This window comes from Gopherus evgoodei, chromosome 6, assembly GCF_007399415.2.
Source record: "Gopherus evgoodei ecotype Sinaloan lineage chromosome 6, rGopEvg1_v1.p, whole genome shotgun sequence".
In the NCBI taxonomy this organism is placed as follows: domain Eukaryota; kingdom Metazoa; phylum Chordata; order Testudines; family Testudinidae; genus Gopherus; species Gopherus evgoodei.
In genome coordinates this window covers 71,330,619-71,347,514 of record NC_044327.1, presented here as the reverse complement: position 1 = coordinate 71,347,514, position 16,896 = coordinate 71,330,619, and the positions used below count along the sequence as shown (strand labels likewise).

General features: G+C 44.5%; 1 protein-coding gene across 9 annotated transcripts in view; it reads left to right on the top strand.

The window, feature by feature from the left end:
- Nucleotides 1-16,896, top strand: part of PAM (peptidylglycine alpha-amidating monooxygenase) — a 237,785-nt gene that overhangs the window by 128,181 nt on the left and 92,708 nt on the right. For all 9 annotated transcript variants that reach the window (XM_030566386.1, XM_030566385.1, XM_030566384.1 and 6 more), the window contains 2 exons: nt 740-825; nt 4,987-5,070. In XM_030566386.1, the coding sequence (XP_030422246.1) occupies nt 740-825; nt 4,987-5,070 (170 nt within the window). The remainder of the gene's footprint in view (nt 1-739; nt 826-4,986; nt 5,071-16,896) is intronic.

The window sequence follows — 16,896 nt, the reverse complement described above, 5'->3', positions numbered from 1 at the left end:
CCTCTCCTTGTGATTATTATGATTTAATTTTTTGCACACTCAAGAAATGTGCTAGAAATCTCTCACAAATGAGTAAAATACTGCCACTGTCCTAGAGAGCATAATCCTGACACGATGAAGTGAGGGTTATAAATAGATACGTTGAGGGGAAAGGCAGTAAGATGATGCTGTTCTTTGATTGCATTACTATTTTTCTTATCTATTGCTTTCTACCCAACCCATGTTGTAGGCAAACTTCTCTCCGCAACCTGCACTGGTTGCCAGTGGATTTCTGGGGTAAACTCTGATTTGTCGTCTTTCTATGTGGCACATCATGGCTTCTATTCCCATGTGGTACTTTGTTAGCTGCAGTCATTTGAGGCACTTGAGCTAACAGCCTCTTGGTGTAATCAAATGAAAGGAAGTGCTTTCTTAGTAAGGATTCATGGGCTACGGAACTCACATCTCACCTTGGTTTGCCAGATGGACAGTTTGGTGACCATCAAAACATGCTGCAAGGCTCTCCTGTTCCCCAGCCTCTTCCTGTAGGAGAGGAAAGGAGGTTGTGATGTATGCTGCGAAGGTGGCCGTACTGATAGCCAGGAAATTTTTCTTTGCTGGAGCACTGTATTTAAGATTCATTAGACATATTTGGTAAAATTAGCATTTCAATGTACATAGTCCACCTGGAGAGTGAGAGAGCTGCAGATGGCAAAATAAAAATATAATAAATTTTATATTCTTTTCTCTATGGTTTTAGGGACTGTGATGAAGGAATATGCACAGACAAGTCCAACATCTTATATGCTTGGGCAAGAAATGCTCCTCCCACCAGACTACCCAAAGGTATGGTGCCTTTCATTTTATGGAGTTCCCTCTTTGGGCAGGGGGAATAGGGGAGGAGAAGGAAGAGTAGCTCCCTGCCTCCCCCCACAATCTCGCTTCCCGTCTTTCATTTAGTGGTTTCAGTTGGTTAAAAGTGTACATACTTCAATTTAATTAATTGTGGTAATGAATATTACTTACTTTATAGAAACTAATGAACATGTGATTTTCTTATTCCATGTAACATTATGGATTATAAATCAGGACTAAAGGAGAATAATATAATAATTAGCTCTTGCACAACACTTTTCATGCATAGGTCTCTGAGTGCGTTTCAACGAAGTAAAAGTTTCATTATCTCCATTTCACAGATAGGGAAACTGAGGTGAGAGAAAGTGACTTGCACAGTGGCCCAGAGCAAGTCAGTGGTGGAGCTGAGGATAGAACCTGACTTCTAGTTCAGTGCCCTCTCCACTAGAATGCACGGCATCCCACTACAATTAGGGGAGAGGGGAAGGGTGGGCAGTTGTGTTTTTTTTTTTTTTTTAAGAAAAAAGAGAGAGCATAAATACAGAGTTAGAGACCCTTCAACCCTTAAGTGTGAGTTGTGAGATTTTATATAGGCATATCTAGTGGCAGGATGGGTCCACTAGAAGTAGCCTGGCCTCCACTTGCATCTTTTGCCTTCCTCTGGAAGCAATGCTTATATAACGTGGAAATTATGAACTCTTTCTTTTCATGTCTCCAGATTGTTTTATTTATTATCCATCCCCTTTGCCTTACTAGACGCCTTGGAGGAATTGGAAGGCCCTCTGTATTCTTCCTTACTGTTCTGTGTGTGCTGGTTTGGGCAGATAGTAGGAGGAGGACTGTTAGGAATGTATGCATGCTGTCAGTGAGGTCTGTACAAGCACCACCTCTGAACTGGGTACTTTTTAGTTATCTTATAATTGCAAAATTTTAAATCTTTCATTTAAATAAGCTGTGGGCTGGGGAGTTACTGGAGAGTTTTGTGTGCATGCTCAAGAATTTAGCTTATTTGTAATAGGATGATTGAAATGTGTAAAGTTTTAAGATTCATATAAGCATCCTAACTTCTGTGTGCCTAACCAAACCTGTTGAGGTCCCCACAAAACCTTGTGATTCCCTGTTCCCAACCCCACCTCCCTTAATGGGTGCCCTGGACTTGCAATTCTGGCACATTGCCTGGTATATGTAGGTAATGGATGGATGGGCTTTCCCTCACCAGCTTCTTCAGGATGATTTTCCTTTTTTCTCTTTCTAGGAGCTGAGACCTCGGGGGCTTCTCTCTTCCCTTATTGTATCTCTTCCGGAAGGCCTCTGGTCTTCTCTACCTTTCTTCTGGGAGTGGGGAAGATTCTGGGATTCCTCCACCTTTTTTCCCCTTCTCCTGATTCCTGCCAAAGTGCTTGCCAGCTGTCCCTATTGCTGCTGAGTGCTAAGATGAGAATCTAGGCAGAGGTATAGAAAAGGACTGGACAGACAGTGTTTTGCTCTGTGGCTATTATCCTTCTGTGCCAATCTCAGAGGCCCAACAGAGGGGACAGAGCAGGGAAAAGGGGAAGGGATGCACAGGCAGCCACAGTCCTCCTTGCTCCTCACCACAGCTATAGGAGGCCAACCTTATTTTGTAGAACTCAACTAGCATCCTAGGACTGGGAACTTTCCAGGACAGGTATCTGAAAACTCAAGGCAATCACAGCTGTAATGAGATGATTGATAGGCATGCCCTTGTGACAAATGCATGGTGGTGGTCTTTTCTCTTTGATTTGCCTTTCCCATGTTTTAGGTGCACTACTACACATATTTAAAACCAGAGATGTCAAAAAAACTTATGAAATGTAAAGAAAAGAGATCATCATCACAGCAACAACAAAATCCCACAAGCAGTCTATAATATATGGAGATATACCTATCTCATAGAACTGGAAGGGACCCCGAAAGATCATTGAGTCCAGCTCCCTGCCTCCACTAGCAGGACCAAGTACTGATTTTGCCCCAGATCCCTAAGTGGCCCCTTTGAGGATTGAACTCACAACCCTGGGTTTAGCAGGCCAATGCTCAAATGACTGAACTATCCCTGCCCCCCCTGCACCCCATATCCCTCCCTATATCACTTCTGCCATAACCTCTCTTATGGGTTCAATCACATTTTCCCTCCAATTGTGCAATCCCTTCTCCTCTGTGCCCCTTATCTCTGAGGAAAAGCTTGGGAGAATAGATGCATTTTTAATATTGTGTAAGGAACATCAATAATCCTCTCTGGATTAAGTGGAGAAGGTTGAGGAAGATTTTGATAAACTTTTCCAACTTAAAAAGAATTTAATTTGGGAAAAGAAAAATTTGGAAGCAGAGCTTGGTGGTTGACAAAAGTTGTGCAAGGAGTTGGGAGCCTTTAAAATGCCAGTTCTATCCCCTTACAAGACACACCACTGCATATGTAGATAATGGATCCTGTTTGTAATTCAAAGTGCATTTCAAACGAACTCCAAAAAGAGAGAGAAACTATCTGATTAGAGGTTGTATAGAGGCTTCCATCTAAATATATTTGTCTTTCAATTTTGTCATGTATTTTGAGTCTGGGAATTTACAGATCTATAAGGGCTTTTTGTACACAATTTGTTTCACAGCTTGATGTTCTGAAACAATTGGAGAGCGCACATATGCCTTCATTTTTATATGGCATTGTCCTTTGGATGAATTGCATCAGATTTTCAGTGGGCCACTCTCAGTGTAATACTCCATTGCATTATTCCAGGACAGCCTCTGGAGTGTACTGGAAATATATTTACAATCTATGGAAGGTGTAGCTTTAGTCTGAGGATATCTTTATTTTATTGCAGTCCCTTTAAACGGAGTCACTTTTCCTCTTTATCCTCTAGCTCCATTTCCCATTACCACAAACAGCGTAGAATACCACAGACTACCTTTTCTAAACATCTCCTTGTACAGGTCTGTCGCATATTATGCATATTTAACATGCGCAATTTCAGCTTTACGCGGTTGGCAAAAAAAAAAGAGCAAAAAAATAACAATTTTAATACTGTACCTGTAGTGCGGGCGATTCCACCTGCCATTATACTCAATGTAATTTTGACTATCCGCGATTTTCGCTTTACACGCTGACTGTGGAATGTAAGCCCAGCGTAAGATGCAACAGATCTGTATATTAATCAGCAGGGACATTAATTGAGCTCTGAGCATATTCACTTGTAGCTACAGTTCACCAAAGCTGTACAATCCAGGGAGCCAAGGTGCTAAAGTACATGCCAAACCCCAGTTGGCAATTTGTTGCTGTCTCTAAACTACTCAGAACTGCAGATGTTTAAATGAGTTACCAGTCATCCTTTCTTTCCTTATTGATACTATGATTGAGCATAGAGATTCTGCAACCCTCTTCACTGAGAAGCTTTGCCACTGGCACTTGTTAATCTAGTGGGATTCACAGGCTAAATAGGCAGAGATTGCTTTCTCTGCTTCTGAACAAGTATTTTCATTGTTGTGCAGGTGTTGAAAGATCCTTATCAATGATGCTGGTGCTCTGTAATTTGTGTTCATTCTTTTAAGTTCCTCTGTAATATCTATTGATAATTTGTCACCCCATTGTTATTTTACTTGGAAACCTGCACATTCTGACAACTTTCATGAAAATAACAATTTTTGCAGTGTTGAACATTTTGAGGTGGAAAATTAAGTTTATGTATTTCTAATCTTAGTGTTTTTTTGCATAAATTCATAGCAATTTACATCTTGTTCCACTTAACTGGGAAATGAAAATAAGCATTCATTATATTAGGATCCTTTGTGGCTAATAAAGAACACGAGCATCATCTTGTTTTATAATCCTACCTAATGTGCATTGGAATGAAGAAATTATTTGCCTAAATCAGTCATCACTCTTCATTGATCGCTATGACTCAGACTGAGTATCAGAAGTTTATGTTCAGTGCCTCATGAGCAATATTTTATTTATGTATTTATTTTGTATTTTTTTTGACCAGTAGTTTTTTCACTGACATCTTAAAATGAAACTTCCCTCCACCTCCACTGCCAGTCTAAATATTCAGTCCTGGACTTTTTGACAGTGTTACCAGTGACAAACTATTTAAATATACCTTATTTATTGTTTCCATAACCATAACTCATCATCTTTATTTTAAGGTGTTGGATTCAAAGTTGGAGGAGAAACAGGTAGCAAATATTTTGTGCTCCAAGTACATTATGGGGATGTCAGTGCATTCAGAGGTATGTGTTTTGGAAATTGTTGTTTGTAAATATGATTTAAAATATTCCTTTCTGAAAAATTTTATATTGCATGCCCACAAAAAAAAGCATTTGTTTCCTACTGAAATAATTTCCAATGATGCTGCCACTAGTGGGGGTAGAAGCACCTAAAAAGTAACTTAAAAGTTAACTGAAAAATATAAGCTTGACTTAAACTTTTTTAAAGATATATGGAAAGGAGATAGACAAGATTATATTTTAGTAAAATTCAAAGAAAGCAACAAAAGGCAACTATGCTCATTTTCACATTGGCTCTGTAAGCAGAGGCAGACTCCTTCTCAGAACAACCTAACATCATCTTTTTCATCTGATAAACTTATTTCACATCTTTCTTTCAAGTTTATATTTTAGTGTAAAATACTTTAAATTAGAATAGCATATCAGAATAGATTTTGTATTCATAAATCGTGATTTTTCAATTATATTAATGAGTGCTATATATCAGTGCAAACCTATATCTGGTTTGAATCTTGGTTAAGTTGAGAGAGACATTAATCAATCAATCAGCATTCAAAGAAGCATGAAAATAACATGAGTATTTTGAGAGTAAGAAAATATAAACATTGCTCTTTGATTTGTTTTTGTTAATGCATGTGGATAGACTCTACAGCCAGAATATAAGTATTTTTGCTCTAGTATATCTATCCAATAGAACACCTAAAATATACACCAGTACTACCAGCCTCTGTGAAAGACTGGGAGGACCATAAATTTATATTCATTACACGTTTTTTGTGAATTTCTATAACATGAGGGGCAAATACCCACCTTGTAAGCCTCATGTTTTCTGTGCATTTTTCTGAATTAGGAGTTTTGTTCTCTAGTCACCAATCAAAAATCCAGATGGTGGCTTAGCTGTTTACCATAACCTAAAGGGACAGACCTCATTTGATACACTTTCATCTAAACACCACAAAAATCCAGTTTATGTGAGGCATGAGTACAATCAGCTATGCAAATTTTAATCCTTTTCAAAACTGGGGCCCTTCTAAATAAGGTGGTACACCTGTGATCAAATACAGTAACAAATACAGTAAAAAGTAATTTGTTAGTAAAAGCTTTGAGGCAGGATCATTGACTTTTGTTTGTCTGTTTATTTTTATAAAGTGCTGTTTATGTTTACGTTAGAAATCCTTAAAGCATTCAGCTTTGCTAAATTGGATCAACAGGCATTTAAAAGATTTGTGAATTCTATATGTTGTTTCAAAAACTTAAACTGTCTGCCTTAGGAAATGACTCCCCTTTTTAAATGGTAAATCAAATCTGTTATGTTTGATGTAGAATTACACCAATATTAAAATATATTTCTTGCTAATATTTTGTCAGCATAGTTTTATTCCCTGTCCTTAAATTAACAGGGACTTCACAGAATGTTCAGTACTGGGTCATGAGGTAAAAAGCAGACTGACTTGAACCTGCCAAGAACTATATCAATCTCAGAAACAGATTGAAGTGTTGTCTTCTTGCTTTTTAGCAAAATACTTACACAAAAAACGCAAAATATTTCATTATATTTCTGGTGACAAGGATGTGATATGCTTGACATTTAATAGAAAATCTGTGACTGGAGTTATAAAAAAGAAATTAGTTTTGTTTATTTCATTTCTGTAAATATCTTTTGATATCTCAAATTAATCATCTCAAGCATAGCTAGTATATTGTTAACTGGTATCAGTGAGCATTTGGATTTCATTATTATAAATCCCTTACTAATCTGTTTTGTGGAGAAGATGAAATATATATAGTAGCAGAGTTAACTAATGCAGAACTTCAAAAAAAACAAACAAAAACACAACATAAAGTGACTTAATCTGACATTTTCCAGATATGTGCATTTATTTTTCCACACTTGAGGACTGTTTGCAATACAGGATTGGTACATTAGCCATATGGCCTTCTGTTATCCTTGAACAGACCAAACTGTACATCATTCTGCTGTTGGATTTTGGCCATGATGTATTACAGTGTGGATTTTAAACTTGAGTTTGAAGATCCCTGATGACTTAGAGTGGGAAATACAAATATTTGTAGGCCCTAAAGAAAAAAAAACGGAAATAGGGGAATTGTGTAATTTCATACAGTGGCATAAAGAGCATAACTAGTTGTTTGGGATTAAAAAAAAGAAGTTTATGTAACAAGAATGGGAGGAGTGGAATTCAGATAGCAAAATATGTCATATTACAAAATCAAATAATCTCTCAGTATTGAAAACCCTGTTACTTTAAGCACTTAAAAATAGATTTCAGTAACAAAGCTTTAGAAACTGTACTGTAGAAAATTCTGTACAAGTAGGGAGATGTACTCAGTGATTGAATAAGTTACTGCTATTTCTACTTGTTTTTATTGTTAAAAGTTTTTAAATGTTTGTGAAATAGGGGATATAAGACCGTAAAGCCTTATAATAATTGTAAAAAAAAAAAAAAAAAGGTCTGCACAAATGGAGAGTGCAGTAACTGTTTTAATTTTATGTGGCCAGAAGAAGGGTAAGTTGAACAACTGTGGCTGCTCCTATCTGTGCTCAGAAGGAATCTGTTTTTACATCTGACAATACAGGTGAGCCATTGCAAACCCTTGGGAATTGTCACTTGCCAAAAGAACTTATAATTAAAATCACAAACCTCAGAAGAAAATGTATTAGGAGAGAGCCTGCCCTTCGTTATTGCTTGGGGATGTTGAGAGTTCCTTTTGAGTATTAAGTACAAATCACGTGTGGGATTTTTTAAATAAAATTTCTAATAATAAGACACCATGTATGTGGGGGGTGGGGTTTAAATGGAGAACAGTGAACACCTGAAGTTATTTGCCTGCTACATGACAATTTACAATTTCTTAAATCGAGGAATGAATCTAATTTTTATTCCTTTTCTGTTCTTTGTCACATAAATCCATTACGGTGAGTGCTTTAACTTACACAACCTATCTTTTCAAGTTTCCAAAGTAAGGTAGTAGACAGGATTTGGGGGAAGATTATCAGTATTTCTATTAATCGCAATAGCTCTACTTTTTGTCAGTAATTGATGGGATTGTAGGATACTACTGAAGTTGTTAGGAGAGAGATTAAAATAAGTATGACGAAATACCATCTGGTTTTACTTCAGTACTTGTTGTGTTGTATGCTCCAACCTTTTATTTTTAACATGCAAAATATTTCATTTTTCTTCTGTGATCAAAAAAGGCTTCTAATTTAGCTTGCTTATGATAATCTCAGTTTGAGTAGGGAAAAATGTGATGTGATATAATTCTCTCTAAACCTTGATTGCTCTCTTCAAGCAAATTTAATGTTGAGCTCTGTGAACAGCTTTAGAAATATTTTTAACACTTCAGAAATTATTCAAAAGAAACATGTCTTATCTGTGCCAAGATTTTAACTGGTAAGAGAGATTTTCAGTTTTAAGACTATAATAGTTGCACTTTTTTACAAAGTGGAGCGCACACAATGTGTCATAATTCAGAATGAAGGATGAAATCTGTTCATTTAATTCATGTTATCTGGCACTTTCTCAGCAATGAAAATAACAATAACAGTCCACAGATTCAGTAGCAGTATTCAGTTCAGTGTACTGTGATATAAGACATTACAGATATACTTTTTTACTGGATATATAAGCATAAAATATTTGGCTGTAGATCTAGTAATGAATTATGCATATTGTAATTATTCAACTGTGCTCCCATTTGCACTTTTATTCTTTTCTCCCAAAGTACCTCATTGTACCTGTACTGTAATTTTTCAACTGTTTGTAAAAGGGATATTTTATTAATTAAATGTAACCAGTTAATACACAAATTATGCTATTTTTCTCAGATACAACCCAAATGATAATGCTCCAATATTTAGTTAAACATTCCTGTTTTGTGATCAGAGACCAAAGTTAAAGACTACTACATGTGGTCCAGAACACTTGTGGGTTAAAAATTAAAGCCTATCTGCGAAAAGAACAAACTTTGCTATATAGAGTGAGATCTGTAAAACAGTCACTTTTAGAAAAGGGTTATCAAATTAAATGGGGGGGTCCATTTTTGTTTTATTACTATTCATACTGCTAAACAAAAAACTACATTAAGGTGGAGTTATGGTTGTGGAAGTACTTATGATTAAATTAAGGGTGAAAAAGATGTCAATTATTCCAAATACAAGCATTACAAACCCAGGACATTCAAAATTAAGGTTCAGTATAAATGATATCAGAATATTTTAAGGTATAGAAATGCACAGTTAAGGAACTCAAACAACTGTAACTCTGCCCTGTAGGTCTGTGCAATGCTATAACCATGCTATTATGATTAATCCGTTTCAGTGCGAATGGATCCAGATCAGATGAAACTGATTTTTAAAAATACATTAGGGGGCGTGGGGATTCCCTTCCCCACCCCCATTTCTCATGCCGTCACTACAGGGCAGAGTTAATGTTATTTGGCTGCCTGTAATGCATGTGCCTAATAAGGGTATGGCTACATTTGGAATTTCAAAGCGCTGCCCCGGCAGCGCTTTGAAGTGTGAGTGTAGTCAGAGCGGCAGCGCTGGGAGAGAGCTCTCCCAGCGCTGCATGTAAACCACATCCCTTGTGGGTGTAGCGTGCAGCGCTGGGAGCCGCGCTCCCAGTGCTGCTGCCCTGATTACACTGACGCTTTACAGCGCTGTATCTTGCAGCACTCAGGGGGGTGTTTTTTCACACCCCAGTTGCAGCGCTGTAAAGTGTGAGTGTAGCTAAGGCCTTGCATATACATCGTTGTAGTCCTTGCCACCAAAGAGTCTAAAACAATTAAGAATAACAAAGGCTGAGGAAAAGAAATACAACTTGCAAGTGAAGTGATCAAGCTGACTACTTAATGCATGTTTTTTGGGATGGGTAATCGACTAAAAGAGAAGTGGTTTATAGTGTATGAGAAGTGAGGGAACAGAAGAAGAATAGGGAGATGGGAAGTAGTCATGGAAAAGGGCACACTGGCGCTCGGATCTGTACTTCCCTTTCTGCTTTGGTTACCAGGGAAACTGAAATGTTTTGATCCGACAGGCCACTGGGAAGGTGAAAACCGTAGGGTTAGGAGCTGCAATGGGGCCAGTGTTGCAGAGCATTAGCTCCCTAGGCTTGGTGGGAGAAGCCAGGCAAGATACAATTAAGACCTATTTTATCTTCCTTTTAGGATTCTTAAATGCACACTATATAGCTCTGAATTTTGGATGTACCAAGTTACCCTAACTGTCTTGTTAAAATTGATCATTTAAAAAGCTGATTCTTTCCTAATAACGATTTTTTAAACTTACTTTATCCAAATGAAATATATTGGATCTGATATTTTTCTTTGTTTTACTTTATTTAATTAACTTACTGCATTGTTTGAAAAACCTAATATCTTTAAGTCCAATTGGTGAGGATTTTGGGGGCAGATTTTGAAATGCACAAATTACAGACCCCCAACTGCCATTTGTGCCTTTGGAAAAAATTTCCCTTTCATAAGTTAGGTCTAGAAGCCTCTGCACCCACCATTGGGCTTCAGAAGGAAGAGAACATGAGGAGAGCACAGGAGCTAAAATCCTTCTCCCGCCCCTTCCTCAACAAAATAAGTGTTGTGATGTATTTCAGTCAGGTGGACACACCTATATAGATTTTTAACGCCAGAAGGAACCGTTGTGATCATCTAATCTGACATCCTGTATAACACAGAGCATAGAACTTCCCTATTTTAATTCCTGCTGCAAGTCTAGTAGTTGGGCTTGAGCTAGAGTACACTTCTAGAAAAACATCCAATCTTGATTTTAAAATTTCCAGCAATGGACAATCCATCACAGCCCTTGGTAAACTGTTTCAATGGTTAATGTAAAAAATTGTGCTTTATTTCTAGTTTGACTTTATCTATCTCTAACTTCCACCCCTTGTTTCTTATTCCACCTTTTTCTGCTAGATTGAAGGGTCCTCTCTTATCATATTTCTATTCTCTGTATAGGTACGTAAAGACTGATCACTCCACTCCTTAACTTTCTCTGTGGTAAGCTAAATAGATTGAATTCTTAGAGTCTGTAACTATAAGACATGGTCTCCAGTCATTTAATCATTCCTGTAGCACTTCTCTGAACCATCTCCAGTTTTTCAACGTCCTTCTTGAAGGGTGGACACCAGTACTGGATAGGATATTCCAATAACAGTTGCTCCTGTGTCAAATACAGAGGTACTATAACCTCCCTGTTCTTCTTCGAGTGATTGCTCGTATCCATCCCAGTTAGGTGTGCGCGCCGTGCGTGCACGTTTGGTTGGAAACTTTTTACCCTAGCAACTCCGTCTCGGTCGTTGGAACTGTGGAGCGTGGCATTGCTGTCCTCCACGTCCCTAGCTCTCCTTCATTTTACAGTTCATAGTTGTAGTTAGTAGTAAATAGTTGTAAAGTATAGTTAATTGTTGTTTGTAAATAGTTGTAAATACTTGTTAGCGGGTTTGGGCTGTAGCCCTTCCCGGCATCGGGCCCATGCCTGGTTCCCCGGGCTTCAAACAATGCGCGGCCTGTAAGAAGCCGATGCCGACCAGCGATCCCCACAACGCTTGCCTAAAGTGCCTGGGGGAATCGCACATTTCAGACAAGTGCTGCATTTGCAAGGCTTTTAAGCCTAGGACAAAAAAGGAGAGGGACCAGAGATTAAGGACTCTCCTTATGGAAGTGGCACTCAACCCGGTGACTTCGCAGACCGTCGCCTCTACACCGACACCGGACCGCGCCAGCACCGGAAAGACATCCCGGCAGCATCCTACCCCAGCACCGGGACCCGAAGCAAGGCCCTCGAAGTCTGCGACTCCATCCAGGCAGACTCGAGTGGAGCGCCCGGCACCTACCTCGGCCGCGGCATCACCAGCAGGGATCCTGTCGACTCCGGGCCCTGAGGGTCCATCGAGTCCGGTCCCTCCTAGCTCCCCCATAAGATCTGGGGTTGAGCTATTGGTCCCATCGACGCCGGAGACTTTTGCATCGGCATGGGACCTGATTGCTCTTACAGAGCCAACCCAGCCTCAACCCCCGGTACCCCCGGTGCGGGTTGTGTCCAGAGGCAAGCCGACAATGAGAGCGCCGTCTCAGGACTCACGATCGCTGTCGAGGTCCCGTCGCCATGGACGCTCTTGCTCCTGGCACCGCTTGCAGTCCCGGCACCACTCCCCTCGGTGGTACCAGTCACACTCGCAACGCCAGTCATCCTCCAAACAGTCCCGGTCTGGTTCAAGTCACCGCTACCGGCACCGGGACTCTAGGAGCTGTTCCCATCGGCGATCAACTCCCCGGTCGACCTCCCAGCACCGAGCTGGTGGCAGGTCCCGGTCCCGGTCGACCTCCCGGCGCCACGTCGGAGGCAGGCCCCGGTCCCGATCCCGGCACCGAGTCGAAGGCAGGCCCCGGTCCCGATCCCGGCACCAGTATGATTCCCGGTACTGGTCCCTGGCACCGAGAACATCTTCGGCGTCAGGACTAAGGGATCCCTACCAGCCGCGTTCGGCTCCTCCATGGCCTTCCAGACAGCGATCTGTGTCGTCACAGGCAGAAGTGTTTATGCGCTGGACACAGACAGACACGTGGCCCTTTTTCAGGACCCTCCTCCGCAGGACCAGGGACCGCAGCAGTGGGGGTTCTGGACACCCTGGGCGTACCACCAAGCCCAGGGCCCCCAGCAACTTCCTCCTCGGCCTGGGATGGCTGAGCACAGGGCGCCGGAGGCATCACTGTCTCACCCCCCTCCCTCTCCGGAAGGGGAGGACAGGCCCAAACAGCAGGACCCTGAGCTCCCTCCGGAGTCAGAGGCACGGGTTCAGACAGAGCCCCCCATGGACGCTCTTTTGCCAGGGGTCTCCTCATCGTCCTTTCCCAATGAGGCAGTGGCAGGCACATCTTCCACCAGCCCTCCCCCACTCGACCTCAGGGCGCACCAGGACCTCCTCAGGCGCGTAGCACAGAATTTAAACCTGCAAGCTGAGGAGGTCTCCGAGATGGAAGATCCCGTGGTAAGCATCCTCTCCGCAGATGCTCCCACGGGTCGCCCTGCCCTTTATTAGGACTATCCAAGCCAACACCAATACGATCTGGTAGTCGCCGGCCTCCATCCCTCCTGCTGCACGAGGCGTGGAGCGTAAGTACATGGCTCCCTCCAGGGACTATGAGTACCTCCATGTTCACCCGACACCGTGCTCCCTCGTAGTGCAGTCGGTGAACGAGAGGGAGCGTCACGGACAAGAGGCCCCAGCACCCAAATCCAAGGAGGCGAGGCGTATGGACCTCCTAGGCCGCAAGGTCTATTCAGCGGGTGCCCTTCAGCTCAGGGTTTCCAACCAACAAGCCCTCCTTAGCCGCTATGCCTTTAACTCCTGGGTGGCAGCGGATAAGTATAAGGAGCTGTTGCCACAGGAGGCGCGTCAAGAATTTGCGGCAATTCTTGACGAGGGCAAGAAGGTCGCAAGAACCTCGTTGCAGGCCTCCTTGGACGCAGCAGACTTGGCCGCTCGAACCCTCGCCTCAGGGGTTACAATGCGCCACATCTCCTGGCTTCAAGTTTCTGGCCTTCCACTGGAGCTCCAATATACCATCCAGGAACTCCTGTTCGAAGGTCAGGGCCTGTTCTCAGAGAAGACAGACCCCAGGCTAAAAAGCCTGAAGGACAATCGGATCATCGTGCGCTCCCTTGGGATGCACACGCCTGGGACACAGCGCAGACCCTTCCGGCTGCAACAACAGCAGCAACGCCGGCCGTACCCCTAGTTCCACCAGCGGCAGGACCCCAATAGGCGCCGTGGCAGAAATGGCAGGCACAGACAGTCGGGCAACCAAGGGGGGCAGAACCAGAGCTCCTCCAAAGCCCCACTTGGGCCCAAACCTTCGTTTTGAAGGTGCGCCCGAGGGCGCGGTACCAGTTTCCCCCACGGATCCTTCCCCCCCGTTTTCCAACCGCCTTTCGTTTTTCCTCCAGGCATGGTCCCAAATAACATCCGACCACTGGGTCTTACGCACTGTGCAGACGGGATACCGTCTGCAGTTTACGTCCTGCCCTCCCTCCCGCCCCCCCACCCTCGTCCCTCTTCAGGGACCCCTCTCACGAGCAATTCCTCCGCCAGGAGGTGCAGACGCTCCTCGACAAAGGAACCATAGAGGCAGTTCCGGAGAACGAGAAGGGCAAGGGGTTTTATTCCCGCTACTTCCTGATCCCCAAGGCCAAGGGAGGCCTCAGACCTATCCTCGACCTGCGGGAACTCAACAAACATATGGTGAAGTTGAAGTTCCGCATGGTATCCCTGGGGACCGTTATCCCATCTCTGGATCCTGGAGACTGGTACGCCGCCCTCGACATGCAGGACGCTTACTTTCATATCGCCATATTGCCACAACACAGACGTTTCCTTTGGTTCGTGGTTGACCGCCATCATTACTAATTTGCAGTCCTCCCGTTTGGCCTCTCCACGGCCCCGAGGGTATTCACGAAATGCATGGCAGTCGTCGTCACATATCTTCAGCGCAGTCGCATTCACATGTTCCCTTACCTCGACGACTGGCTGATTTGAGGCACATCAGAGCTGCAGGTCCGCAACCACATCCGCAGGATCAGCGGACTCTTTGCTACTTTGGGCCTCATTATCAACGTGGACAAGTCCACTCTGCTCCCCACGCAGAGGATAGAGTTCATTGGGGCCATTCTGGACTCCACCTTGGCCAGGGCCCTTCTGCCGTTGTCCAGGTTCCAGTCACTGTCAGCCATCATTCAACACTTGCAGGCGGCCCCCCTGACCTCTGTAAGGACATGCCTAACCCTCTTAGGCCACATGGCGGCCTGCACATTTGTGACAGGTTATGCGCGGCTCCGCATGAGGCCCCTCCAATCTTGGCTCATCGCGCAGTACCGGCCGACCAGACATTCGCTGGACACAGTTATCACCATCCCCCAGGGGGTATTAGATTCCCTCCGGTGGTGGCTAGACCAGTCCATCGTGTGTGCAGGGCTCCCATTTCATCTGCCCCAACCTTCGGTGTCCCTAACAACAGATGCCTCAGACCTAGGCTGGGGGGCCCACCTGGGAACCCTGAGGACACAGGGCCTGTGGTCCCCTCAGGAAGTGGACCTCCACATCAACATACGGGAGTTGGGAGCGGTCCGTCTTGCTTGTCAAGCGTTCTCCCATCAGCTTTGAGGTCGTTGTGTCGCGGTGTTCACCGACAACACGACGACCATGTACTATGTCAACAAGCAGGGCAGCACGAGATCCTCTCCCCTATATCAGGAGGCGATGCGGCTCTCGGACTTTTGTATAGCCCACTCCATTCACCTCACGGCTTCCTTCCTCCCCGGAGTACAGAACACGCTGGCAGACCGCCTGAGCAGATCCTTCCTCTCACACGAGTGGTCCCTTCGCCCGGACGTCGCCTTCTCACTCTTCCAGAGGTGGGGTTGTCCCCGGGTGGACCTCTTTGCATCCAGGGGGAACAGGAAATGCCAGGCGTTCTGCTCCTTTCAGGGCCGGGAGCCCGGGTCGGTAGCGGACGCCTTCCTCATCCTGTGGACGACCCACCTGTTCTACGCGTTCCCTCCGTTCCCGCTGGTCCACAAGGTCCTTCTGAAGGTGCACAGGGACAGGGCCCGCGTGATTATGATAGCTCCAGCGTGGCCCAGGCAATATTGGTACCCCATGTTGCTGGACCTGGCCATAGCTGACCCAGTCCCCCTGCCCCTTCACCTGGACCTGATCACCCAGGACCACGGCAGACTCTGTCACCTGGACCTCCAGTCGCTGCACCTTGCAGCGTGGCTCCTGCGTGGCTGACCACATCCAAATTACGCTGCTCTACCCCGGTACGTGAAGTACTCCTGGGCAGCAGGAAGCCTTCCACCAGAGCGACATACTCGGCCAAGTGGAAGCGTTTCTCTTGTTGGTGCACGGAGAGGGGTTTCCTCCCTATGCAGGTTTCTGTTGCCAATATTTTGGACTACATCTGGTCCCTCAAGCAACAGGGCCTGGCGATATCGTCCCTTCGGGTTCACCTGGCGTCTATCTCCACCTTTCATCTGGGTGGGGATGACCGCTCGGTTTTCTCTCACCCGACGGTGACTAGATTCCTGAAGGGACTAGAATGTCTTTACCCCAACGTCCGATCGCCTGCCCCTACCTGGGATCTCAACCTGGTTCTGGCTCGGCTCATGGGCCCTCCTTTTGAGCCGTTAGCGACTTGCTCCCTGCTCTATCTCTCCTGGAAGACTGCCTTTCTAGTGGCCATCACCTCAGCTAGATGGGTGTCAGAACTCCGGGCCCTCACAGTAGTATACGGTCTTCCATAAAGATAAGGTGCAGCTGAGACCGCACTCTGCCTTTCTCCCCAAGGTGGTCTCAGCCTTTCACGTCAATCAGGAGATCTTCCTCCTTGTCTTTTTCCCGAAGCCTCATTCGTCACACAGGGAGCAACAACTCCACTCGCTTGATGTCCGTCGGGCTCTCGTGTTTTATGTGGAGAGGACCAAACCGTTCCACAAATCCCCCCAGCTTTTCATGGCAGTAGCGGACCGAATCAAGGGGCTTCCCATTTCCTCACAGAGGATATCTTCGTGGGTAACGTCTTGTATCAGGACCTGCTATGACTTGGCTCACGTCCCTACGGGCCGTGTGACTGCGCACTCTTACCAGGGCGCAGGCATCGTCGCTGGCTTTCCTTGCCTGCGTACCCATCCAAGAGATCTGTCGGGCAGCGACTGGTCATCGGTCCACCCCTTTGCTTCCCACTACGCCCTGGTCCAGCAGTCCAGAGATGACGCGGCCTTTGGCTCTGCAGTGCTCC